Source organism: Xiphophorus maculatus, chromosome 2 (genome assembly GCF_002775205.1).
Source record: "Xiphophorus maculatus strain JP 163 A chromosome 2, X_maculatus-5.0-male, whole genome shotgun sequence".
Lineage (NCBI taxonomy): Eukaryota > Metazoa > Chordata > Actinopteri > Cyprinodontiformes > Poeciliidae > Xiphophorus > Xiphophorus maculatus.
Window position 1 is genome coordinate 13713324 of NC_036444.1, and position 25576 is coordinate 13738899.

The 25576-nt window shown below is 41.0% G+C and overlaps 1 protein-coding gene and 1 non-coding gene across 3 annotated transcripts; both read right to left on the minus strand.

Annotated features, from left to right (window-relative positions):
* Positions 1-6: 6 nt before the first annotated feature.
* polr3b (RNA polymerase III subunit B) lies at positions 7-25115 on the minus strand. 2 transcript variants are annotated; one of them, XR_002753929.1, is made up of 30 exons: positions 24935-25115; positions 24732-24764; positions 24218-24274; positions 24041-24105; positions 23875-23950; positions 22954-23054; positions 22781-22872; positions 22585-22702; positions 21651-21759; positions 20956-21078; positions 18613-18729; positions 18403-18537; positions 17183-17344; positions 16605-16805; positions 16036-16198; positions 14726-14879; positions 14545-14619; positions 13619-13717; positions 13393-13520; positions 10326-10535; positions 10031-10189; positions 8822-8939; positions 8577-8719; positions 5266-5369; positions 4113-4279; positions 3581-3694; positions 2782-2955; positions 2304-2462; positions 200-813; positions 7-97 (listed from the first exon to the last, which is right to left on the minus strand). XR_002753929.1 is itself a non-coding variant. In XM_005802259.3 (28 exons), exons 1-28 carry the CDS (start codon positions 25004-25006, stop codon positions 2333-2335), a joined length of 3399 nt encoding a protein of 1132 aa, XP_005802316.1. In that variant the 5' UTR covers positions 25007-25115; the 3' UTR covers positions 2129-2332. The 2 variants fall into 2 exon arrangements, 1 of the variants encoding a protein (XP_005802316.1); XM_005802259.3 differs by lacking the exons at positions 7-97; positions 200-813 and having other exon boundaries at positions 2129-2462.
* trnad-auc lies at positions 9160-9231 on the minus strand. Its single transcript has one exon. It is a non-coding gene; the product is annotated as a tRNA-Asp (tRNA).
* Positions 25116-25576: the final 461 nt, after the last annotated feature.

Here is a 25576-nt window from a genome sequence, read left to right on the forward strand (position 1 = left end):
CCTCTGAGAAGAGGGAACGGCCACAAAAGAAGACGGGGGGGTGGAAGTAAAAGTGCAAAGCCCGAGGCTGGGAGGGCTCTGATGGAGTGCCTGAGAGCTGGAGAAGGGAAAGCTGTGATTAGAATATGAATGGAACGGCAGGAGAGGGGGGAGAGGAGACGGGCCGAGGAGAAAGGCGGATTATGGCTGAATTACTCACCACACCACGGTAGGCGAAGGAGGACTTTCTCTTTCTCGGCTCGCAGGCTGATACTCCATGCTGCTGCAGACACCTGATGCACGGCAGGGCGAGGAGGCGCGGCTGCACCCCCAGACTCTCGCTCTGCGTCGCTCTCAGACAGGAACAGGTGCAAAGCAAACAAGATCTGATTCATTTCAATCATTAAAATGTGTATATTTTTATTTCCTCGTTACAACCTCGTGGAGAAGAACATGTGCAGCCTCTTATTATTATCACACTCTCACTTACAAACGCATACATCCTTGCTTTTGTGGCGTTAAAAAAAGGCCCCAGTTGAGCCGTGCATGCGTGTGTATGGGGGTGTGTGTGTGTGTGTGTGTATGGGGGTGGTCGTGCGTGTGTGCATGCAAGTGGGGGGTGTGGTTACGCTGCAAGCGACGTTGTTGGTGGCTACAGTTTAAAGAGGAAACCATACGACTCAAAGCAGCTTTCTCTCCCCGCTGACATCGACACGACTTGGGCGCTGGCGCTCAATGTCCGAGTGATGTCAGCGAGCGCCGCGGCGACCCGAGTCCAGCTGTCTGCTCGTCACGTGGCCTCCAAAATGAGAGATGTCAGCTCTGGCTGAGGCGCTGTGATCGTCTCCGATTGTAAACAGATAAACCCCCCCCAAAAAAAAACAAAACAAAATGAGAGGATTTCATGAGAAGTCAGTCATTTCTTTTAGAAAATATAGAAGCATTTAAATTAGATTAGAAATGTTATAATTTAAGAAACAAGTTAAAAGTGGAAAAAGAAAATTCATTAAAAATCATTTTTAATATTTTAAGTTTTCCCATGTATGAATACTTCATGCCTTACTTATATAGTTATTTCTAGCATTATCAAGTAGCAAGTATTGGAACTTGATGATTTATCTGGACTGTGTTCAATACCAATATTGAATAATTTAGCACACAGGTTTGAATTTACTGTGTTACATGTATAGACTGAACTAATCTCCTACTAAAACATCAAATTGAAGAAAAAAAAAAACTATATAATTGTTTTGCAGCCTTTGTTTTGCAAAGCCTGGAATAAATCTGCCTGGATATTGAATTGCTCCTCCTGGAGGAGTTGGTGAATCTCACTGATGTTTGGTTGCCAGAATTGTGTTGAAGTTTCAACTGGTTTGTTGATTTGAGGTGACGTAAAAAAATAAATAAAAAAATGTGGAGGTCGTCCTTTTTTATTCACAACCCCTTTGCTGCACAATAGAAATAAAGTGTAAAAAATAATTCGCCACATTGTTTCAACATTATATATATTCACTTGAGTTAATTTTGGTAAACGTCTCTAGATGGTGGTGAGGTTTTAGATATTTTTAATGGTGATATCCCCGAGTTTCACCTGGACAGGTTTTAGACTTGTTATCTAATTAAACATGGAAAATTATTCACTCTCCTTGACACTTACTTTTACATTTTGTCACATTACAGTCACAGACTTCAAGGTAATCACAAATTGTTCCTGACACACACATTCCTCCTAACTACACTGGTTTGAACAATTTTTGACAATTGTTAAGGGTTGGAAAGATTTAATCAGAAATCCAATTTCTAGATGAATGTTGGGTCTTCCTGGTCTGTAACAATTTGAATCATCTGAAGAGCAAAGAAACACTTGGTCACCTTCCTAAAACAACAGCCTAAGAAATCACTTTTGGCAAAAAAAAAAATTACATAGGTCATTATTTTAAGAGGAGGACGACATTTAACAATTTAAGTACTTCAAATACATGATTCAAAAATCTGTGAAGTCTGAATATTAGAAGGAAATATTATTGATCAGAAATGGCATATAACTATTAATAGAGAGACAGGAGAAACGTAAGGGATCCAGTTTATGGTGGCGTCTTAATATTTGTAAAGAAATGCAGATTAATTCAATTAAGCAACACACGCAAGATGACTGAGAAACATTTGTTTTTGCATTTATTATGTACACAAACCACACAAATATTGATGAGGCATTAACATAAATGAAAACCTCCAAACTGTACATTTGAAGCTCATAAACTTTAACAGAAACAGTCCGTCTCTTTTCCCTCATCAAATCTACTCCAGCTGCAGCTTTCACTCACTCTGCCTGCGCTTCTGTCCCTGCCTCCGCTCACTCGTTGTAGCGTGACAGCTTGAGGCGAGGGATGATGTTCATGGACTGCAGCTCCTGGAACAGCAGCTTGCAGGCGTACGGAATCCTCAGCGACGAAACATGGCAGGAAGACTTACAGTAGTGACACCTGGACACCAGAAACAGACGCAGACATCCCAATGACGGCCGTTACTAAAACTGCAGCTCTAAAGTTATGCTCTAAAAACATTCAGCAACAGGCCAAATAAAAGTCCTGCTGTTGGAACTGGTGTCAAGAAATTGTCAAGAATGCTTGTGGTTTTACTATGAAAAATAAAATCTGTAGTTTGTCAAAGTTCAAAGCAGGAAAATGAACTTTATCTCCTCTTCTCATAAAATTACAACAATAGTCTAGATGTTGGGAAACCTTCATGAAACGACTCGTGCTTTAAGTTGTTGAAGCGCCGAGATCTGTGGTTACGACTCACCAGCCAGAGTATCCCAGCAGGCCACACTGTCCGCACACGTCCACCTCGAAGGCGTCGCTGGAGATCATCAGACGCTCCAGCAGCAACATGCTCGCTCCGTAGCCAATCAAGCAATCACGCTCCATCTCTCCCAATCGCAGACCTCCGTCCCTGGAGCGACCCTCGGTTGGCTGCCTGTTAGTGGGAGAGAAGAGATTAAAACAAACGCATTCAGCGAAAGATCCCTTATGCAATCCTGACCACTAACATACAAGGTGCATTCACACCAACCCTGTGTAGTCCGCTTTAAGTAAACTCTAGTTCGTTTGCTTAGAAAGTCTAAGCAAGGTGTGAACACGCAATCAAACTCTGATGCAGACTAAAAAAAAAGCAAACTCTGGTCCACCTAAAAGTCAATGTCTCGGTTCTGTTGAAGTGAACTCAAGAGGGGTTTGAGTCCATATCTAGACTGGAGATCACTCTGAGGACAGGAAGCGAAGTACAGCGCAGGGCATTCTGGGTAAGTACAGCCAAAAGCAAATGTGAAAGTCAAACGCTAGCAGGAGGAAGACAAGAGAGAAATCCTACAACCGTAAAAAGGTGACACTACTCCATTTTGTTAAGAAGGAAGTTGCGCTCATGTCTTCTTCTAAGGTTTCCGTGTTGTTTCCTTCAGGGGGGAAAAATTTGTTTGGTTTGTTTGACACAGATTATTGTGAAAACAAACCTCACCAGCTGAAAATGTAACAAATGTTGCAATTTCTTCCTTACACCTTGGTATGTTATCTCTCTGAGATTTTAGTTTTTTTCCTGTTTTCACCTGGTGAGAACAGCTCTGGGCCCTCGAGCTCTGGCATGCATCTTGTCCAGAACCATGTGCTTCAGCTTCTGGTAGTAGACCGGTCCGAAGTAGATGTACGCCTCCAGAGGTTCTCTGAGGACAAAAGGCAGAAACACATGATTGGATCGAAGACAGAAAAGTTTAAGAACATAAGAATACTTCCTTAGAGTGAACCAAAAAATGAACTAATTGAGATTTGTGACTCTGTTCATGCAGCTGCATTCTTTAATAAGTAAATACATTTTTTTTTTTCAATTTTGCTGGGGGAAATTTCACCAAATATTAATGGAGGTGTATGTATATATTTGACCCTGTGGTTAAGAGAAAGACTTCAACACATTCACACTTGTGCACTTAAATTTTGTCTTTTACTCATTGAAGTTACGTTTGATAGTCGTTCCATCAGAAGAGTTCAAGTGACCCAAAGTAACGATCATGAAGGGGGAATGTAAACGTCTAAGTGGAGCTGAGTGTTTTGTCCTGAGCAGCTTTAAACCTCTCTTTAAGTTACCCGGTGATTCCTGAGGTGACGTAGTCCTTGCCCTGGTAGTTGTATCCATATCGGATCAGATCCTCACACACATCCTTCACTTTGCTGCCTCCAAAGGCCGTCCCGTAGTGAAACCGTCCGTCCAGGACCCCCGCCTTCCCAGCAAGCAGCTCTATCAACTTTCCAACCTGATCAAACATGGAAAGGAAACAAAACTCTGATCAGAAGTTGGATATTTTTGAGGATTTATCCGCCTCTGACACAAAGTGTTGATTATTGTGGGTGAAATTAGATTACACATGTCACCACCCCCCTCTCTGCTCAGGGAGAGGACATCCGTCCAAGGATGACCGACTTCAACAATTCCTGTGAGGCTGTACCCCGGAGACCCCTGACCCCGCCACATAAAGGCAAACACCTACCCTCGTATCACTCTCAGGCCACAGAAACATCCTCCGGAGCCAAACATTTCTGAGCCTTCTCCGAGGCAACGACGCTCAGCAAACACACGCACACACACGCCTACACACAACTTCAGCAGTAAAGATCCATCGGGCTTTTACAGCAGCCAGAGAAAAGGACAAGACAAGTCTTCACGCTGTCCACAGTCTGTCCTGCTCTTCAGTTCTGATGTGCTGGGCGTGTTTGATTAAAAAAAAGAAAAAAAAAAACCCCAACTTCCACACGCTGCCAGAGGCGGCGGCTTCGCTGGCACCGTTTCCGCAGCAACAAATATCTGTTTGTAAAGAGCGAGATTGCTGCTTAACGCCGTGAATGGACGTGTGCTCTGGAAGCCAACGATAAACCGGAGAGAAGAGGAGCGCAGATAATGAGGGCTTTGTCTCAGGAGAGGCAACACAGAGGTTTAAACTTCCAGGTCCAAACTACACAAAATAACAACCGCGGGTCAGGAGTCAGCTGTCGAACTAACACCTTTAGTTTAACATGAGAACTAAAAGCAGCAAAAAAAAAAAGATTATTTGAGTCATTGCTTTAGAAAAACAATCTATTTAAAAATGTACATTAAGCATGAATCCATGCTTAATGGGATGAACCCATTTTACTCACTGTAAAGAAAGAAATAATCAAAATTAATGAAGCCCATTGTTAAAAATCTAAATAAAATAAAAATGTGGAACAAAGCACACAGATCTAACAGCAGCAGGCGTCGTACCGTCATTCTGGACGGATATCCGTGGGGATTCATGATGATATCTGGACAGATCCCAGTGTCACAGAACGGCATGTCCTCCTGAGGGACGATGAGGCCACACACACCTGAAACACACACAGAGGCTGCTCAACCAGCGCCAAGACAGACAGAAAGACTCTGACTCAAACGCACTTTGAAAGGCTCTGAATTGGTACTTATATTCAGCTCCTTGCTTTTATGAAGGTTTTATTTTTGCAGGATTTCCTACAATAACTTTCCAACATTTGGTTTTCTGAAACTTTTTAAAATAACATTTTGCTTTTTTTTTTGACCAAACTGGTTGGACATTTATCAGTAAACCTCAATATTTTACAGAGAAAACAGTTCAGTTTGGTAAAGTTCTGGTGGAATTCGGCGCTGCGAGGAATCCCAGCAAAGAATGACATTTCCATAGTCATGTGGACAGACAAGGTCTTCTTTTGACTCGCCTGATGTGGGGACGAGCTCCCTGGTCTCCAGGGGTTTAAGTGCAAGGGCAAATGTTTGCTGAGGGGGCCGAAGCACTCTTCCCTGGCCAGGGCAAACAGATTGTTGCCCCATTTGCAAATGAAAAACAACAAAAAAAAAAGAGCTGGAGAAAAAGAAGCTGAGGCAGGAAGTGGAGAAAGGTGCTTAGCTGGACGGAGAGAGCAGGATTACACACCCATGACTTTCAGTTTAACTCGGAGGAAGTGGAGGGGATCAACTGGAGAGGAGAAACTGAGGCGATGCACGTGGGAAAAATGTGTTATTAACCAGAGCTGGTCGGCTGACTGCTGATGCTGTGCAGGATGTGGCAACAGGATGTGGAGCGGGAACAAGTGCGGCAAGCTGGTGGAAAGTCGTCCAACAGCAGGAAGACGGTGAAAAGAAGGAAAATCAAAAGAAAGAAAGAAAAAAAAAGGGAGCAGGAGCAAAATAAAAAGGACGAAAATCAGGATCAGTGAGGAAAGATGTGAAAAAGGTTGGAGGAACAACACAGAAAAACAAAGTCTCTCACACACGGACTGGTTATAACGGCAGACATCTTTGGTGTTGTTTGTTTTGTGTGAAAGTGAATGATAAAGGAGGCATGAAATCAGTAGAGAAAAGGAAGACAACAGCAAGGGTCCGGGACCCTCCATCACGGCTCATACAGCTCCGCACTGACGCCTCGCACAATGGGCCCCCAATACCAACAACCCTGCACCTCCTCCACCGCTGTGTGTGCGTGGGTGTGTGCGTGTGAGAGAGAGACTGGTAAATAATTAACCTATTCTGCTGACCGGGATGTAGGAGTAGCAAACAATGCAAACTAAATTCACTTCCAATTAAATTACTTTCTGAGTTTATTTAAAATCTCCTAAAAGGTTCTATTAAAATAATCGATGCACTGATCAGGGGCCGATACCAATTTTCTATTTTATTTGAGGTCTGACCTGTTCAGTTTATCTCCAATGTGACGACTGGAGCAGGGAGAGAAAAATAAGTTTGCTTTAATAATTTTGAGTCAAACAGTAAATGAAGAAATTATGCCAATTTATCCATCAAGGCATACGTTTCTTTAATCAGTCAGCTGATTTTTATTAAACTCTACTGTTCGTTGATGCATTCAGGGATCGGAATTGGAGAAAGTTCTTAATGTTCATTCATTTTATAATCAGGGATTTTTAAAAAGAGTATTTCACCATTTGAGCTGCAATTTAAAATATCGGAGGAGATACAAGAAAAAACTGTCCAATTTGATCTCTGCCAGATGAACTTGTGCATCTCTGGTTGAACAGTCTGTCAGATGTCACCTTAATGGACCAAGACATTTAGATTTAAAAACCTTTTTGCTCTGTAACACAAATAAAAACAAGTTAAACCCCAGACATAAAGATGTTCTGAGGCTAAAAAAAGCAGAAAATTTCTTTTTCTTAAATTTTGTCCATTTATGTTTAACTTATTGAGCGATAAGAATGTTAAACCTCTGGCAAATCAAAGACAAAAGTATGTAATGCAAGTAAATATCCCTGCTTTTTCATTAAAACTTGTAAAAAAAAGAATAAAAAATTCAATTTGATAACTTGAGGCATTTTCTTTCAGACAGCCTTTTCCACTCTGGCTTCCTTGGAGGTCTGATCTGTAGAAGTGGAAGCTCTTACACGATTATCCCCTTTTATGCATCAAAACAAATACTTTTAGCCTTTATTTATGTATTTAAACTCAAAAAGTGCATCAAAGTACAATATTTATTGGGTTTAATTGTTATTTATGGTGCATCTATGACACAGGGAACCATTTTTCCAATCATTAGCGGATCGGTCTGTGCATCTCTGAACCATCAGTGCTAATATTTAGTCCAGCTGTGGTTCACGTCAGACTCCAAAGCAGATGATGCATCTGAGTGGAGCCGCAAGTGAAACCCAGCTGTTCGCGGTTACACATCTGGACGTTTCACCCCATTCCTCCTGCAGCTAACCCCACGGCGACCCTTGTCTTCGTCATTATGTGGGACGGAAGACATTGTCCCGCCCCGAGCTGACCGCCCAGCGCCCACCGCACTAATGAAGAGAGTAAATTATGCATGGCGCCAGTTAGCTTTCTGATTAAAACATCATACAGGCCCTCTATAGGGGAGGTGCTGCAAAACAATGACGGTTGTAAACACTCCCCCCCACACCAGAATACTGCTGGGTGTAATAAATTTGCATAGTCTGGCACAGGACAAAGAGCCAATTAATTGAAAGGAGCTCTTGAAAGATGAGGACGGGGGAAGTGACAGAAACGGCCACTGGGAGTTGACTCAACAAGCTCTCCTCGGCAGCCATGACCTGCAACTTTTCTTCACTCATAAAAACATTTTTCTTAAAAATGTTTTATATTTATGCTCATGTCAACTTATTTAGCAAAATTAAGTTTGTCAGTCTCCTAAATTCGAATGTTCTAGATCAACGGTTCCCATGTCCAGTCCATGCAAGTTTTGCATGTCTCGATTCTCTAACACACCTGAATCAAACGGCTCGTCAGGATCTTCCATTCACTGGGTTCAGGTGCACAGAAGCAGGGATGCATCTAAAAGTTGCAGGACATTAGATTTTGGGGACTCGACTTGGGCAGATTCAATGAGACTTCAGAGAATTTTTGTGTTTTTACAGCTGAACAGAAACGTCTTCCACATTTTAGTTAGAAAACAAAAAACAAAATAACATTCTGATTTCACAGCTCAGTTGATAAATTTATGTTTCCAGATGGATGGACCAAAATAATTGCTCCCGAGAAGACAACCAACATTTGTTCTCATCTAGGATTGAAATGTGCCATGCATTAACCTTTCTGCCCGTGTCGACTGCTGAATTTATCTCCTATCTCTGGTCTCCTCGTCTGCCTCAGGAGGATCTTGATGAGGAAGGCTTCTTCAGCGTTGGACGAGATCATGACCTTCTCGATGTACGAGTCTGTTGAGCCCTTATAGCTGCAGACAGATGCCGTCAGCAGAGGAATCATGGAGCCACCATGATTCCTCTGCTTCACGCAGAAGCTGAACCGAAGTGCAGAAGAGCCTGCCGGGCCTCACCTGATGGGAACGTCTCTGTACTGTGGCTGACCTGGCTGGGCGCTGCCCTCCAGTGGCGTCTGAGTGACGGTTGGCATTGATTTGTTCACCAGCACCTGCTTGTTCTCCACCCTCTCACCTGAGCATCACAGAATAAATCAGGTCAGCATCCTAACGCCTCAACAATTATTAATTACTTGTGCTAAAATATTGGCAACAAGTTTGTTATCTTGAATGGTTAGTTTGATTTTCAAGCAATAATAAGCAGTTTTTTTTTTTTAATCAATTCCTTTATTTAATCAGGTAAACCCCGTTGAGATCTAGATCTCATTTTCAAGAGGGACCTGAAACAAACTTCACTCCCCGTCGGGGAATCGAACCCTGGTCTCCTGCATGATAGGCGGGGATACTCACCACTGTACTAACGAGGAGTTAAATGGGTTCCTCGTTAAAACTGCAAATTTTCTTTTTGCAGCTGTTTAAATGTTTGCCTGATAATTGCACGATCACATGGCTGATGTTATGAGTCGTTACACAAAGTGAGTAAAGCAATGAAGACAAACTCCTAAACCTGTAGTGTTCCCAACACAATAAAGATCCTAAACACACATCAATGTGACTATTGGTTACTTTCAAATCACTGATCTCTTCTATACTTAGAAAAGATTAACTAAAACTTCAGGAAACTAGTCTATTTCTATCAACTAGTAAACAGATGAATTAATCCAGAAAGTTAATGATGGCTGCAAAAGAAACAGTTAAACTAACTAAAAGATATTCATCTAAATATTAGTAGGGCTGTATATTAATATTTAAAAATGCTAAACTGACAATTTTATTATTCAAAACTGAGCAGAATTGAACAAAATTTGATGCCCATAATAACTGTATGTAAACTTTTGACTGGACCCGGCATTTGAGGCACTTATTTAAATAACTCAACAGCAATTGAGTTCAGTATACTTTCCAGCATACAATGTTTTTATTGAATACATTTCTCTATTTAACTCAAATACATTCAAGTGGTGCTACATACAGTGTAATTAATCTAAATTGAATTACACAAAGCCTAATGAATTTTAATTTCTTCCTCCAAGGTCTGCTAAACTCTTTAAAAGTTAATTAAAACTATCATCAACTCTGCAGTTCAAAGATTTGCATGTCTCTATCAAGTTGCACCATTGACTATACTTGCATAACTAATATTGAGAAGAAGCAGCGGGTCCTCACCGGGGGAACAGATGCCGTCAGCGTCCAGGATGTTGTGCCTCCATATTGGTTTACGGGTAGCAGCGTCCAGCATGGGCCCCATCACCTTGTCAAAGGTCTGGTTGGTGTAACGCCTCAGAATGCACTTTGTGTTTTTGTAGACAAGGCAGCGACCAAATCCTGAGAGGAAAAAAACATTCAGGATCACAGATTCTGACATCTGCCAGCACATAGTCTAAAATGTTGAAGAGTTAACCTCGGATTGAGGAAAAGCTTTCGGACTTTAGTGGATTGCAAGGAAGATTGAGAATCTCACCTCTGTCCAGCGAGGCTTTGTTGAGGACCAGAGCGTCCTCGATATCATAGCCGCTGTAACTCATCACGGCCACGGTGGCGTTCTGACCCGCCGGCAGCTTCTCAAAGTCAATCAGCTCGATGGTTTTGGTTTTGACCATTGGCCTCTGAGGATAGGCCAGCAGGTACATCAGAGTATCGATGCGGTTCCTCTGGTTGTAGCCAATAGTTCCTGACAGGAGACAACAGCAGAAAACCAGATTGGAAAGCTGAATATTTACTCCAGGATCATTTACTGCATCATGTTTTTATGGCTGCAGAGGAGTAAGATCATTTTTTGTAGCACTTAATGTAATCTTCATCAGCTGTTCAGGGTTCCCATACAATCCTACTTGTGTAATCCTGAGAGACACAGGGATGTCCATCTTTCTATAGATTATCCACATAATTAATTGATTAATCAGATAAACACATTGGAACATTTTTCATTTAAACTACATAAACCTTTTCTTTACAATATTAGGAAGACATTAAAAATCCAAATAAATAAATTCCTTTTCTTAATAAAGAACCTAAACATTTCATTCCATAAAAAGCAATAGCATAGCATTCTTTTAGTGAATTTGAACCAGGTGATGCTAAAACTATACCACTTAATGAGTTTTGGGTAAAACATATTCACTGACAAATGTTTTTGTCTTAGCCCTATTTTTGTACAATTTTGGCTTCATGATTGCTCTGAATATGTTGTTTTTTCAACAAATTACCTTCTTAGAGTCTGTATACTCCAGTTAACCATTAATCATTTACTAAGTTAGTTAACGATTATGTCAATAATTGATTAATCACGATTAATCCGATTAATTGTTTCTGGACTAGTCGCGTGGACAGATGGATGCACGGATGGATGAAGACATGGGTGCATAAATTAACAGCTGAATGGACGGAGAAACAGACAGAGGAATGGATGGATGGACCGATACAATGGCAGATGAATGCAGAGATGAACGAAGGAATACATGAATGGATGCACGGACTTCTAGGTGGATGTAGACATGGTTTGATTCCTGCCTTGAAAGATTGATACATCGACAGGAGGATGGCTAAACGAAAGGGTGGATAAATGGGTGGAAGTGAGGACTGATGGATGGATGGAGTTACACGAATGGATAGATGGATGTTTCCAACTTTTAGGCAATGGAACAGGGAATGATGTTTCAAATATGAATATTTTTCCATCCCTATTCAGAGCTGGAAAATACCTAATTTAAAATACATATTTTTCCAAAAACAAATCTTCAAATAGCCTGAGAAATATAAATTTGGCTCCTTGGACACTTAGTATAAAGTGGTGTTGGTTTAATGTGTTTCCACAGAGTGGTAAACCTTCATCCTCCTGCCTCACTCTGCTCTACAGAGCTCACAGGGAGAGTTATGGCGTAAAGCCTGGCCTCCCTGGAAGCCTTGACATTTGTCAGATGCTATTACTGCACAATCAGCCTACAAGCACAGAGTCTGTGATAATAGGCTCAGGCCACACAACCAGATTTGCACATGTAAAGGGCTGTCCATACAAAACAGACAACACAGAGGATATTGGGCCAAATATAGTTCCAGTCAGTGTTTTTGTAAGGATGGGGGAAGGGCAGGGATGGATGAGCGGAGGTGAAGCAGTGAGGAAGAGGAGGGAAGGGCGGGGTGTGACTCCGGCTCTTACGAACGTTAGCCGACCCGTTCGGGGAAGTTTTGGTTACCAAGGAGCTTTGGGTGCGCACTCTGTGGGCTTTTGCAGCTGAGCACACTGACCCCCCGAGCTCAGCCTGAGCAGACACAATGAATTGCTAATGACACTCTGGGTGACTGGCAGGGAAAGGGCCTCCACACACACAGCACAATGGAGAACCTACGCAAGCGCCCCATGTTTGATGTCCGCGTGCATACACACACTGGCCGACACACACACACACACACCCACACACACACCCACACACACACCCACACACGCACACACACACACACACACACACACACACACACACACACACACACACACACACACACACACATTCGACAAACACTCAATCACACATACAAATGTATTCTGACAAGAAGTGCTGCAGGAGACGAGTTTTGGGGGAGAAGAACCAGCAGGCTGCTTGTATCCACACTGCTTGTTATTCTAATGTCCTTTTTGTGCATTTTATTTTCAACTCAGGCAAACAAAACCAAAAAATGTCCAGACTTGGGGGAATAATCATGGAAAATTAAAACATTGCTAGTGAGAGTCTCTGCAGCCAAATGAGAGTGGCAGGGATCTTAAACATTTCTAGGTAGAAGATCCAGACGTCCCCGTCCGCAACTTTCAAGAGTTCTCAGTCCTTTGAGTTAATTTGTAAATATAAAATACAAAAGGAAGGAAAAGAAGGCAGGAAAAGAAACAAGGAAGGGAGGAAAGTAGAATAGAAGGAAAGAAGAAAGGAAAGAGAAGGGCTGATGGAAACATGACAAAATGAAGAAGGGAAGGAAGCAAGAGAGGAAAGAAGGAAGAAACAACTAATGGGAGGAAGTAGATAACACAACGAAGGTGTAGAAAACAGGACAAGAAAGAAAGCACAAGGAACTAAAGAAGGAAAGAAAGATGGACATGAAGGCAAAAAAAGAATAAGGAAGGAAGGAAAGAAAAGGTTGATGGAAGCATGACAGAATGAATGAAGCAAGGAAGGTAGAACAAAAGGATGGAGGGATTAGTGATTAAGAACACAAGGAAGGAAGGAATAAAATAAGAAACATAAGAGGACATAAGAAAAAAAGGAACTAAATTAAGGCAGCAAAGACTGAGGGAATAAGAAAGATTAAAGGAGTGAAGGACATGAGGGAGGGATGAATGAAAAATGAAGATGGAAGGAAAGAAGGAAAGAAGGAAGAGCACAGAGAGAGCAAAAAGAGTGAGGAATGACACAAGGAAACAAATCTATGCGAGTAAGAAACCATTTTTATACTCGTTTTTTTCTCCATACTTTTCCACACCTGGAAAACGCTTAAATGAAACGAGGAACTTTTCTAGGCAGCCAGGTCAGCAGACTTCTTACCCATGGCCTGCTTGCCCATAGCGCACTGGTATGTGTTCCTGGGTGACTGGTTGTGGTGGGGGTAGGGAATGAGACCCGCACACACTCCGAGCAACGTGAAGGGCTCGATCTCCAAGTGTGTCGTCTCTCTACAGAGAAGAAATAAACACATGCAGCAGTGACTGATGCGACTCAGGATGGGATTTTTAAAGTTTTTAAAACATTTTATCTGTCGTCTTTCACGTACTTGCTGATCAGGTGCTCATAAAGGGAGATCTGACAGTCGTTCTCCTCGTTCACATCCAGGTACTCCACAAGGCCTTCATGCAGAAAGTCCTCAAACGTTCTGGGTAGAAAAGTTTCAGGAATCATCAGATCGGATGTTCACAAACCACTAATGTGTGAGGTTACAGCTTCATACAGAACTAAAAACATTTGGGGAAAAAAAAACATTTAAATGACCCATTTTTACTCCCAGAAAGAAGAGAAGGGGAACCTTGATTGAAAAGTTTCTAAACTGCATAGAAAAAAGTCTGGTGGTTAGAAGCAAAATACAACAAAATTCCTGAATACTTCTTGATGAAGGCTTGAGACAAAAAGTACCATAAAATTTCAGACAACAGTGTTCTGAGCCGTCCTCACAGAGATCCTGACCAAAGTTGAAACTGTAAATGTTATTTTTTAATATATAAAATAAGAACAAGTATACAAGGAAGAAAAACTTCCCCTGAAACCAAAGAATAAACTACTAAATTTATTCAAAATGAGCTCTGCATACAATGTTAAAGTTGTTGGCAGGTACAGCTCTGGAAAAGAATACGAGTCCACTTAAAATGATCAGTTTCTTTTGATTTACTTGTTACAAGTATATGTTTGGGTAAAATGAACATTGTTTTTTTATTGTATGAACTACTGACAACATGTTTCTGAAATTCCAAACAAAAATGTAGTATTTATTAGCAGAAAATGAGAAATGCACTCTCAGACTTCAAATAATGCAAAGAAAACAAAATCATATTCATTTAGAAACAACAACACTAATGTTTTAACTCAGGCAGAGTTCAGAAATCAATATTTGGTGGAATAATCATTAGGTTTTCAATAGGGCTCAGTGCAGCGGTCTCTTAATTTTTTCAGAGTTGTGTTGTCGACTTCAAAATGGTCATAACTCACCTGTAGCCCTGAGACAGATCCTCAATGTGTTTGTTATTTACCATCGGCTGTCCCTTCTTCACAATGATGTACGGTCTGCGGCGAGAATAAACACAACATTCACTCCTGATGTACTGTTTTATGAAAAAAATTAAATAAAATTCACAGATATATGCTTCTGATGTTTCGACAGCGCCCTCACCTGCAGAGTCGTCCTCCGTCAGACGAGATGTAGACACAGCGGTCGGTCATGTTGGTGGAGATGGACACGAATTCGTTGATGAAACCCGCCCTGCGCATCAGTCTGAAGGTGTTGACTAGTTTCCGATGGTCTCTGATGACGCCCAGAATGTTACCTGTGGCGCAAACACGGAAGGATGAACGGACGGCAGCAACAGCCTCAGATCTGATACATTGTGGATAAACTGATGTATTTAGCTAAGTATCCCGCTGAATCTTCCCAATCTTCATGAGTCTTAAATCCCAGTTCCTTCTCTTTGGTTTTACAAGAATCATCCAAAATGAAATAAATGTGCAGTTCATCAGGAAGACAGAGAAAATTGTGTCTTCCGGTTTTACAACTGATTTGAGGCAATTATCTGAGCAGCAATAGTCTCAGTCAAGGGAATGTTCTGGAAGCTGGTGAAAGTTTAGTTTTACAGCTGTGTAATCTGACAAAATAAGGTCTTTTCAGAAGTAGGGCTGCTTAATTATGGAAAGAAAAAAATTCTGGTTAAGATTAGCAGCTAACAATTATTTAGTATGTAAACAAATTATTGCATGAACCTGTAGAGTCAAAAGTGGCTAAATAACCTAGAAATTACACTGTTTTCGTAATTATTTGGATCAAATATTGCAAAACAAAATCTAAATGAATTTACTGTCCTGCAACAAAACAAAGCACTTTAATGTCTCGTCTCGACACAGTTTTTGCTAAAAAAAAAACAAAGAAAGGAGTCAGCTTTCCTTAGAAGCAAATCAGAAAGAAAAGAGAGAGGACTTTCACTCAAAAACCTTAGCTGTAGAGGAAAAGTAGGAGCTTTATGGCAACATATACTCTGAGGAAGCAGAGCTCTGGTCGCCTGCTGCGGTTGCTTCATATCAGTTCTGACAGACAAACGAGTGGCGAACAGAGGAGGGACTGTGCTCTGCCTCTGTGAGGAAACACAATCCGAAGGGCTTTGACACCTGCTGCTACTAACTAATTAAACAGTACGGCAGCTAATATAAGTCGACAGTTATCAGAGCGAAGACAAACAAATACAGTAATTAAAGGGCCAAGTTTTGACACAAGAATAACACCTACTGCTGCCATGAAATTAAAGACTTATCAGCATCCCACAAAATTACATCCTCTGACTAAACAGGAAAGAATTCACTTAATGTAAGCAATGCATTTAAAACCGGCTGGATTAGACCTTCTTTCAAAGGATCTAAAGCAGCAGCTGGAGTTTATTCAGAAGTTTATTCAGTTATTCAATGGTTCTGCAAGTTTCTCAGCAGACGTTTTACCGTTGAGGAAAACGAGGAAGACGCTCGGGTAGGAGAGCTCCTCCCCGCACAGCAGGTTGACGTCCTCCACGCCGAGGTTGAAGGCCAGTTTGATGATGGGCCCGTCCTCCATGTCTGTGGTGATGTGTGTCATCAGAGCCAGGTTCTTGACCAGACCGCAGGCCTGCCGAGCCACAGGTCAAAGCAAAAAGGAAAGAAATGAACATTTGCAAAATAATCATCCAGAGTACAACCTCAAACATGTGCCTGAGCTCATCTTTACAAGTTTACCTGATAATATCACTGTTTACATGTTTGTTTACGATAGCAGTGACAGAAGGAAGTCGTTTAGAGTACGCCTCTACCACCTTTGGACATCTGAAGACTGAAATTCATTGTAGATACCCACTTATTCTTGCAGGATTGCAGGAAAATTGGTGCCTGCAGCAGCATGTTGAACACCCAGAGACATCCTGTGCTACAAACCATTCGTGCTAATAATCAGTGATTAGCATTATATGCACTCCAACGAGAAAGGGGTCAGAGGTTAAGGTATGCCTGAGTTGTTTTCAGATGGATTTTTTTCTCACCTCTCCCTCAGGAGTGTCGGACGGACACAGCATTCCCCACTGGGACGGCTGCAGAGAACGAGGCCCGCTGACCTTCCTGGTCTTCTCGAACTGGGAGGAGATCCTGGTCATCATCCCCAGAGCCGAAATGTAGGAGAGACGGGACAGAACCTGGGTGACACCCTGACGGTCCATCTTGAACCTCTTCAGAGACCAGTTCCCCTGAGGATGAGAAACGACCACAACTCAGAGAAATCAGCTGATGAGTAGAATAAGTCCATTTTTAGCTCGACTGGCTCTGAAAAAAAAAAAGAAGCAAAACAGACTATTTTCCAATAAGAGGGAACACAGTACTAGGCGCTACCAGATTGCACTCTTCAGTGTGGATGCTGTTACTGAGTGAATAATATGTGAAGTTAACTGTCTTCAGGACTTTCGAAAGATAGTCACTTTTCTCACACAGAGCAACTATAAAACAAAAACAAAAAGGATTTTCAGCATCTCTAACTCATAAGAAGTGTTGATATTTGAAAATGTGAAGAAAGATCTGAGAGACTGAACCGTTCTTGCCCATTCGCCCTGTTTTTGTCCAAACTCACTGTGGAGATGGCGTTGACCATGCCGTTGGTGATCTGATCCTGCCTCATGTGTTTGACCACGTCAAACTGAGCGGCTCGCTGCTTGGGGATGATCTGGTCGGCGATCTTCTTCAGTTCGGCATTAAACTTTTTAAACAGATCCTCAAACAACAGAGACAGCAGCTGTAGGAAGAAGAAGGGGAGTCGTCTTATATGGCGTGACGGTCTTGGAACCGTTTGCAAAATGGCTATCAGCAGTAAAAACAATCACTTCGGACAGTAGAGTCGTTCTATCACATCAGCATCAAGGTTGCCGTCAGATTTAATAACCAGGTGTGCCGGCTCAGAAATGACCCCGACCTGGCCTCCGTCCCAGGTCCTCGTCTTCCTCCGCCAGGCCTGCAGGAGGCAGCGTCTCACTGCGACCTCCAAACCCCCACCACATCCTTTGCATTAGCATATATCAAAACAAACAGGCTGCTTGAAATTAATAAAGAAATTAAGCTTCCATTGCGCAGCCGGGCCAATTAGTTGAATGTCAGGGAACCATAATTGGAGAGCGAGGAGATTGCAGGCGTCGTTGATGTGTAAGCCTCCTTTTGAAAGAGGGCCCTGCCTCCTCCCATCTCTGCTCCTTACACAGAGCAGGTTGGGAGAGGAGGGTGAAATTAAAGGCCTAAAGACAGCAGTAATTACATTATCAGAGCCCAGGCCGCGGATTAGCTCAATCGCTCCAGTCAAGGCAGCGGTTCTATTGTCGCAGTGCTGAAAAATCCCCATGCTTCCACAGCGTTGGGATTTCGGTGCCACTGCATATCTCCCTCCTGACAAAGCCAGGCAGAAACAAAAGGGGAGGGAGGTGCGAAAACAAAACAGGCAGAAAAACAGAGCTGAGGAAATGTAATGAAAGGCTTATTAAAGGAAGGTGGCAGGAACAAAGACGCAGGTGAAAGATCAGAGCCGGTGCGGCCCTGTGATCCATTCACACCGAAGCACAGACGCAAACCAATTACTAATAAGAACGTTTTGTTTTCCCAGAAATCAAAAGGAATAAACACCTTTCATTTAAGAAACGCGTAAACAACAAGGTCAACAGGGAGTCGCTATTGTCCAAACGAAGCTGGAGAACCTTCTGGAGCTGAAGGTTTTGTCTCTGAGCATAACACCTGGAGACCCAATGGAGGTTTTAATGAAGCGTAAATGAAACCACCTGCAGAACAGGTTTCACAGTGAGGTCTCACCTGTCCAGCCAACTCCAGACGCTTGTTCCCATAATAATCTCTGTCGTCCACTTTGTTGTCGCCTTGAGCCAGGATCACCCTCCGGACCATCACAGCCAGGTAAATGCATTTAGCCCGAAAGTTAAACTCTTTCACCTGAAAACAAGATGCACAAAGGTTAACTTGGTTAAAACAATACGAATAATCTGAGATTTTGGTCCGTTTACATACAGGGACATGAGTGAGGATGAGAGAGGCGAGCAGCTCTCTGGCCTCCTCCATCTTGGTCTTCTTGGGGCCTCCCCACATCCGTTGCCGCCGGACTTTATTCCCAAGAAACCTCAGAGCCTGAAACACAAAGAGGAGAAAGAGGAGCTGCCAGCTGTCATGTGAGGACTCTTTTTTTTAAATAAAGAATCAAAAACTTATTCCTCATTTCTGAAGCCACAACTGCCACCTTGTTCTTCAGGACCGCTCGCTGGTCCCAGCAGACGGCTGTTCATATTGATCCAGGTTGGGTTGAAGGTTATTCCTGATAAAAGGTAATAGTTTCTCCCCGTCGTCACCACATGTCTGCTCTACATGAGGGATGACTGCATAATTAATGACTCAATGCAACCGGCTGCACTTCCTCTCCTAAATAACTAAAATCTGATTGTAATGAATTATTTTGACTGAAGTGGAAAGTATTTGGATTAGGACGGTATTCTATTAGGAGAAAAGCTCAATTTTAAGTTTGGAGATAAAACACTGTCTTTTTTCTGTCCTTGACACATTTGACAAAATGAGCCTCTGAGCTCATTGCTAATGATTAAAGTCTTACTTGTCCTTTTATGCACATTTTTAAAAATTTTTTGGCAGTAACCAGGCCTGGACATGGCGAGTCAAATGTGGTAAAGTCACAGTTAATCAGGAGTCAACTGGGCCAGATTTTTCTTTAAAAAATAATTTAAAAACTCACTAAAATGTATTGTTGCATAAGAATAAAACTTGATAAATGAACTGAAACACTTAAATGTGATATAAAAAATGGATCCCCCCCCCGACTACTTTTGATTACTGTCACATCTGTAAAAAAAAAAAATAAATAAATAAATAAATGAAATTGAAATAGAGGTCAGATCAGTTTTATTCCTTAGTTGTTATATTTGTTTTCTCATATGAAGAAAAGTTTATTTTACACTTGAATGAGTGTAAAATAAACCTGTGAGTTCTTTGTGTAAAACCAACAGAAAGGCTTTTTTTGTTTTTTAGTATTTCAGTTATGCATTTTTTCCAAAGGTGAGCAGCCCTGGTTTCATTAAAAAAGGTTGTTTTGAATTGGTTTCATTATTACTTTTTTCTTTACGATACATTAAAAAGTGGAAAAGATGAAGGGAGACATGCAACAAATACTTGAAGTCAGAGTCAAGTCTGCACAGTTCGGTCTTAAATCTTGAACTCTGGAACGTGCCGGATCTGCTCACTTTAACTCTACAGGCCTCATTAGCAGATAAGTTATCGGTATGCAAATCTGACTACATGTTTTAGAAAAGATCATTGAGAATTATAAAATACATTTATATACTCCTAGTAAAGCAGTATAAATCAAAGAATTCAGATTTACTCACCTGAATTTCTCTCAGCAGGTTAAGGAATGCCAGAGGTTAGACAGTAAACCCAACGCTTCTCAACTCAGTATATAATAAGTAACTGATTAAAACAGAATTCACCACCTAATTAGAGAAATTAAAAAACAATGTGATAAAATCTCCTGCCCATTTTCCAGAATCTGATCTTTTTTTTTCTTTTTTTTTAAAAGAGAACAAAGATTACAGTCACATTTAGTTTAGGCAGATTACCTATAATCTGATAACACTGTTCTTCAGCCTTATCTGCCTTTAATTATATAGATTTAGGTCTCATTGTGCACAATACAAAGAGCCAATGAATACCCTGAAAAGACGTGACAGAGGCTGGCAGGCACAGAAGCATGAGGGCTGAGGCGAAGGGGTTGCTAGGATCCAAACATGCCCTCATCAATGCATCTGAGGAACCGCTAACAACATAATCTTTATAAAAAACAAATTGGCCGATTGCATTCATCTCTAGATGTTAAAGAAAAACACGTGGGGCTTCTGAAAGGATCTGAAAAGTGTTACTTAACTGGGTGAGGGGCAAAAAGCTTTCATCAAATGAAAAACTGAATATCTTCTTTTAGCAGACAGCAGGTGTTTGTGTTTCAGAGCAAAAATATTTGCCTCTTCAGATAAGGCTAATGAGAGCAAATCAGGAGTCAAAATGGATGTTTTATCGATTTAACAACAATGTTCCTCAAGTTGTGAAAAACATTTCACCACTTTCATCAAAATGTCCCGTTTGCTCAGTTGTTGACTGTATGATGTTTTCTTTAAGACTTTGTAATTTTGTATTTTTATTATGGGAAGTACCTTGTAAAGCACCTTGCCACTTAAATGTGCTCCACAAATAAACTTGACTGAGTTACGACTATGCAACACTATATTGCAAAAAGTAAAAAGGCTGTTGCATGAATCTGGGCGTGAATACATTTGCAGGGCACTGTAGAGGAATTACCTGAGTCTGTGTGAAGATCTGAGCTTTCTGACACTCCTCCAGGCTCGGAGCGAAGCTGGCCATGACGTGCTCCTCTGTGCCGATCATCTGAACTATCTCCTGGTCACTCTCTACACCCATGCCCTGCAGGGAACGCATGCAAACCAGACAGGAAAAGAAGAGGGGGGAACAGTATGCACTGATGAATGATTTAAAAATATATAGTTTTACATTTTGTCAGAAGAGAAAGACCTTGTTCATTTGAATAATATCTGAAACAAGGAGCCAAAGGGAAAGCTTTGAAAGGTGAACTTTGAGTCAGGAGTTTGTGTGACATTTGCTTATGGAAATGTGAGGCTGTGGGAACCGGTCCGCTTGAACCCACGGCAGACATGAGACGGAGAGGTGGAGGAAGGAGTCGCACAGTATAAACAAGCGATTCGGCAAGCATGTGGATCCCGACACTTCACCCTCACAAGGCAACATGTTTGAGGTTTTTCCCGAAGGCGGCTGGAGATCCCGACACCAGCTGTCCTTTGACATTTTCACCGTCAACACAAAGCCTTGAGGCTGTTTAACTACAGACTAATGACGGCAAAGGCTCATATGAAGCATGAAAACAACACGCTTGAAAGACAACTTAAAGTTAAAATTTATTAGGCTTTATTGTAGCACCCTCTACTGGTCAAGCGGTGTCATTAAAACCCTGATTTTACCTTGAATATTATGGCGATAGGAGCGTCTTCAGACAGCGTGTTGTGTCTCAGGTAGAAGCGGCCTTGCTTCACAATCATGTTGGTTCTGCTTTTCTTCTCATGAGTGGAGCTGGAATAGAAAACATCAGGTTTCACAGCAACAGTGGCACATTTGTGAATAATGCTCAACATGAAATTATTCAGACATTCAAAAATACAGAAATTTTAAATATGCCTGCGCTGTCCAAATCTCAAGCTCTTAAGCAACCTAAAATGTAAAATTCCTATCACATATACACTGAATGATAACAATGTTATCATTTTATTACCCAATTCTTTAAAGTGTGATTACAAATGAGGAATTTAGCCTTAAACAAATGAAGAAAAAAACGATAATCAGAACCTCAGGACTGGAATGATACAACTTCTACATTTAGCTTCTTCCCTTCACATCTCCAGACCTGCAGAGCTGTGAAAAGTATTTACCTCGTTGCCGACGTCTTTTGTCAAAGAAGAGTAAAAACAAAAGGCACCATTAAGGAGATTATTTAATTTATTGGAAGAAATAAAGCTTCCCAAACCAACTTTACCCCATGTGAAAAATAATCACATGGGGTAAATGGTGTATCATCTTTGTGGACCATGAGTCTGTTGAATAAAGTAAATCAATCCCCTCTAAATCTAATAAAATTCTTTTATTACTGATTGTGAGAAATTGTGGCCGACTCCGTTTGGCAGCTTTACTTTATTTCAACCTCACTGATGGTTTTATTGGATTTGTGTTATATTTATATTTTCTGAAAATAAATACTTTTAAAGCATAATCAACTAAATTGTGTGTGTGTAATGAGATTCACTTTTCAATGATATTCAACTTCATATTCAGATGTAGTTGTAGTTTAATTTGAACCTAAGGACTGATCTGAGGTTTTCGTTTAATAAGTCATATATTAACCTGGTGACTGAGGCTCCTACTGCTCCCTTCCTGTCTTGCTCCACAATGATCCGATTCTTGGACAGCTGCTCCTGAATCAAGATGACTTTCTCCTGGCCTTTTACGATGAAATAACCTCCTGCGAGGCAAAGGGAGAAAATCTGCAGTCAGTTCTGTTCAGCTTGGTTTCCACCACACGGCCACGCTGACACTGTACCTGGATCCAAAGGACACTCGTTGAGCTTAGAGAACTCCATAGGCGTCTTTCCCGTGAGGACGCAGTTGGAGCTTCGCAGCATGATTGGCATCCTGACGAGAGCAGAATTCAACACGTCCGTGAAAACATTGTAACATGCTGAATCCGTGACAGAAAAGAGAGAGAGCCCAAACCTTCCAATCGGAAGAGCGTTTCGGATGATCCTCTGGCTGCCGCGAGTGTATTCAATGTCCACCGTGATCGGTGCCGAGTAGGTCATGTCTCTGAGGCGACACTGACCAAACACATGGGATACATTTTACCAACCAGAGTTCCTTCAAATTGTTCATCACTTTTTATAACATTTGAGCACAAAATCTTTATCTGGTTCGGTTTTATTATCTTTATGTTGCACAAATTATGAAACCACAACATGTTGAACAGAACTGAACAAAATATAATCAATATAATATCCTTTTTACTAGGCTATTATATTTCATATGAGTGAAAATATATTTTTCCTGTTGGATGAACTTTAACCACACTGAATGTATATTTTTAGTGAATAAGATCCTAACACTTATAGAGTGGTGGGATAATTGTGAAAGGAAATAAATAAACTGAGTAATGGGGGAGACAGCACACAGCTACCACAACCCCACAAGAGCTGCTGTTTTGAAGAAATGTTTATTACAATCTGACTCTTCTCAAACTCACCAAGCTTCTTATGGCTTTCTCCTGCTTCTATCATATCCACTTTTGCAACAAAATGCTCATCAGCTGCTTAATTTATCCCAAACACTAACAGGTACAATGATGAGGAAACAGTCAGGGTTACTGATCTGACCTGTCAGTGGTCGTATTGTTCTGCCTGATCAGTATCTCTTAATCAATTAAACATATTTTGCGATTACCATAAATCAACTCTTCAAGCGTCATTGGCAGCTTCTAACATCCTTTAGTATTTCACACAAATTAAAGCACACCAAGATTATGACATATCAACATTTTAAAGATAAAACTCCCCCAAAAAAAACAGAACATTTTTTTTTAAGTTCATCTTTATCCCATTAAAGAATTTGTCAACAAACTAATCATTTAAATATTGTGCTAACCTCATGAGGAGAAACCGGTCTGGTTACGTTGAAGCTCTCCTCGACATCAGGCATCCCAACGTAGATGTTCAGGTACCTGAGCAGAAATTATTTAGCTTAAAATTCAGATCCGAAGCTAAAAGTCGCATCGGTTGAATCAGGAATCGTGTGGATGAACCCGGCTTACTTCAGGTACCACATTGGATCAGCATCGCTGGTTATTTTCTCATTCGCTTTCATGATTTTCTTAATCTGGAAAAACAATACAGTCAAATTAAGCTTAGAGTGGGATAAACAGATGTATTAAGAATAAACACAGCTATCAATAAATAAATACATATGCATTTTATGTGTTTAATTTTACCTCAACATTGATGAAGTAGTTGAACGAGTCGATGTGTTGCTTCACCAAACCTTTCACCTGCAGAACAAATGAGATGATGGAGATGAACAGAAAAATAAATCTGGTCCGTTATCAATAATAAAGTATAACATAGTCAAAAAATGTAAATGTAAGAGGAGAAGAAAAACACAACATGACTGATTTGACTAATTTGAGACTTTTATAATGTACTGACATTTAAACTGACCAGATCTACGGTCATTATGCAATGGGATAGAGAACAGGGTACGTGTATTTCAAGAAAAAAGCTCAAGAAAAAACGCGTAGAACACAAACTGCACAGACTTAATTTACATTCACGTAATGGACAAATATCAAACATTAGATGAAATGTAATTAAACAAAACGATTCAAACTTTTATGTAGATAATAGCCTGTGTGAAAGATTAAGTATTTAAGAAAAATTAAGTATTTAGGTTTAGGGATGAAGTCAAGGGATGAAAAGCGTATTAATACAGTTGTTGTGGTGATTTACCTTCAGGAAGGCTGGTAGCAATTTCCACTTTTCCTGTCAAATAAACCAGAAAAAATCAGAAAAGTCTTTTCTTCAACTGTATCATGTAAACTTGATTGACACCGTGTTCAGATGTGAACTAATTTGACTTCTTTCTGCCAGTACATCACACAATCCTGATGCTCGTGGTGGAAACCCATCTCTCCCACTGTCCTCAAACTCACCGCCACGGTGTTGACAGGAGCCGCCAGCTCCTGAGGAGTCATGTCTCCAAACTCTCCTCCCAGCAGCTCCATGAGTACCGCTGCTCTTCACCAGTAAGCACATAAAACTGGAAATAAATCCGAGCTGGAGCAAAGACTCGGAAGTCTCTGCAACATGCGCCCCGACTGTGTTACTTCTTAAAATTTCCCTTCCGAGTTGGGCGGAACTAAAGACTGCGTTCCGCTTCGAATGAATTCTTCTTCTACGTTTTAATTCTGCTGGTTTTATCATATTGCAATATGCAGCGCCCCCCATTGTTGTAAAAACGCTAATTCTGGCACGAGTCGTTTGAAACAAGTTTCGGCAATTAGTTTGAACAATCACCGTAAAAAAAGTATTTTGAGTTTACATGATAATGTATTATATCATTAAAAACACATAGACAATCCTCAACTAGACAAATATATAAAATATACCAATGCTTTTTCCGACTTTTTTTTCTTGGTAGAATGAAAGGAAAACATCTAGAGTCACATCTAGCAAATGCAATTGTTTCTGTGCTTGCTTACCCAGTCGGAGACATTTTATTTAGGGGTAATCTTAATAACAGCCCTCAAATCAAATTTGTTGAAAATTTGGAGCAAAGAGGGATGTGTATGCAA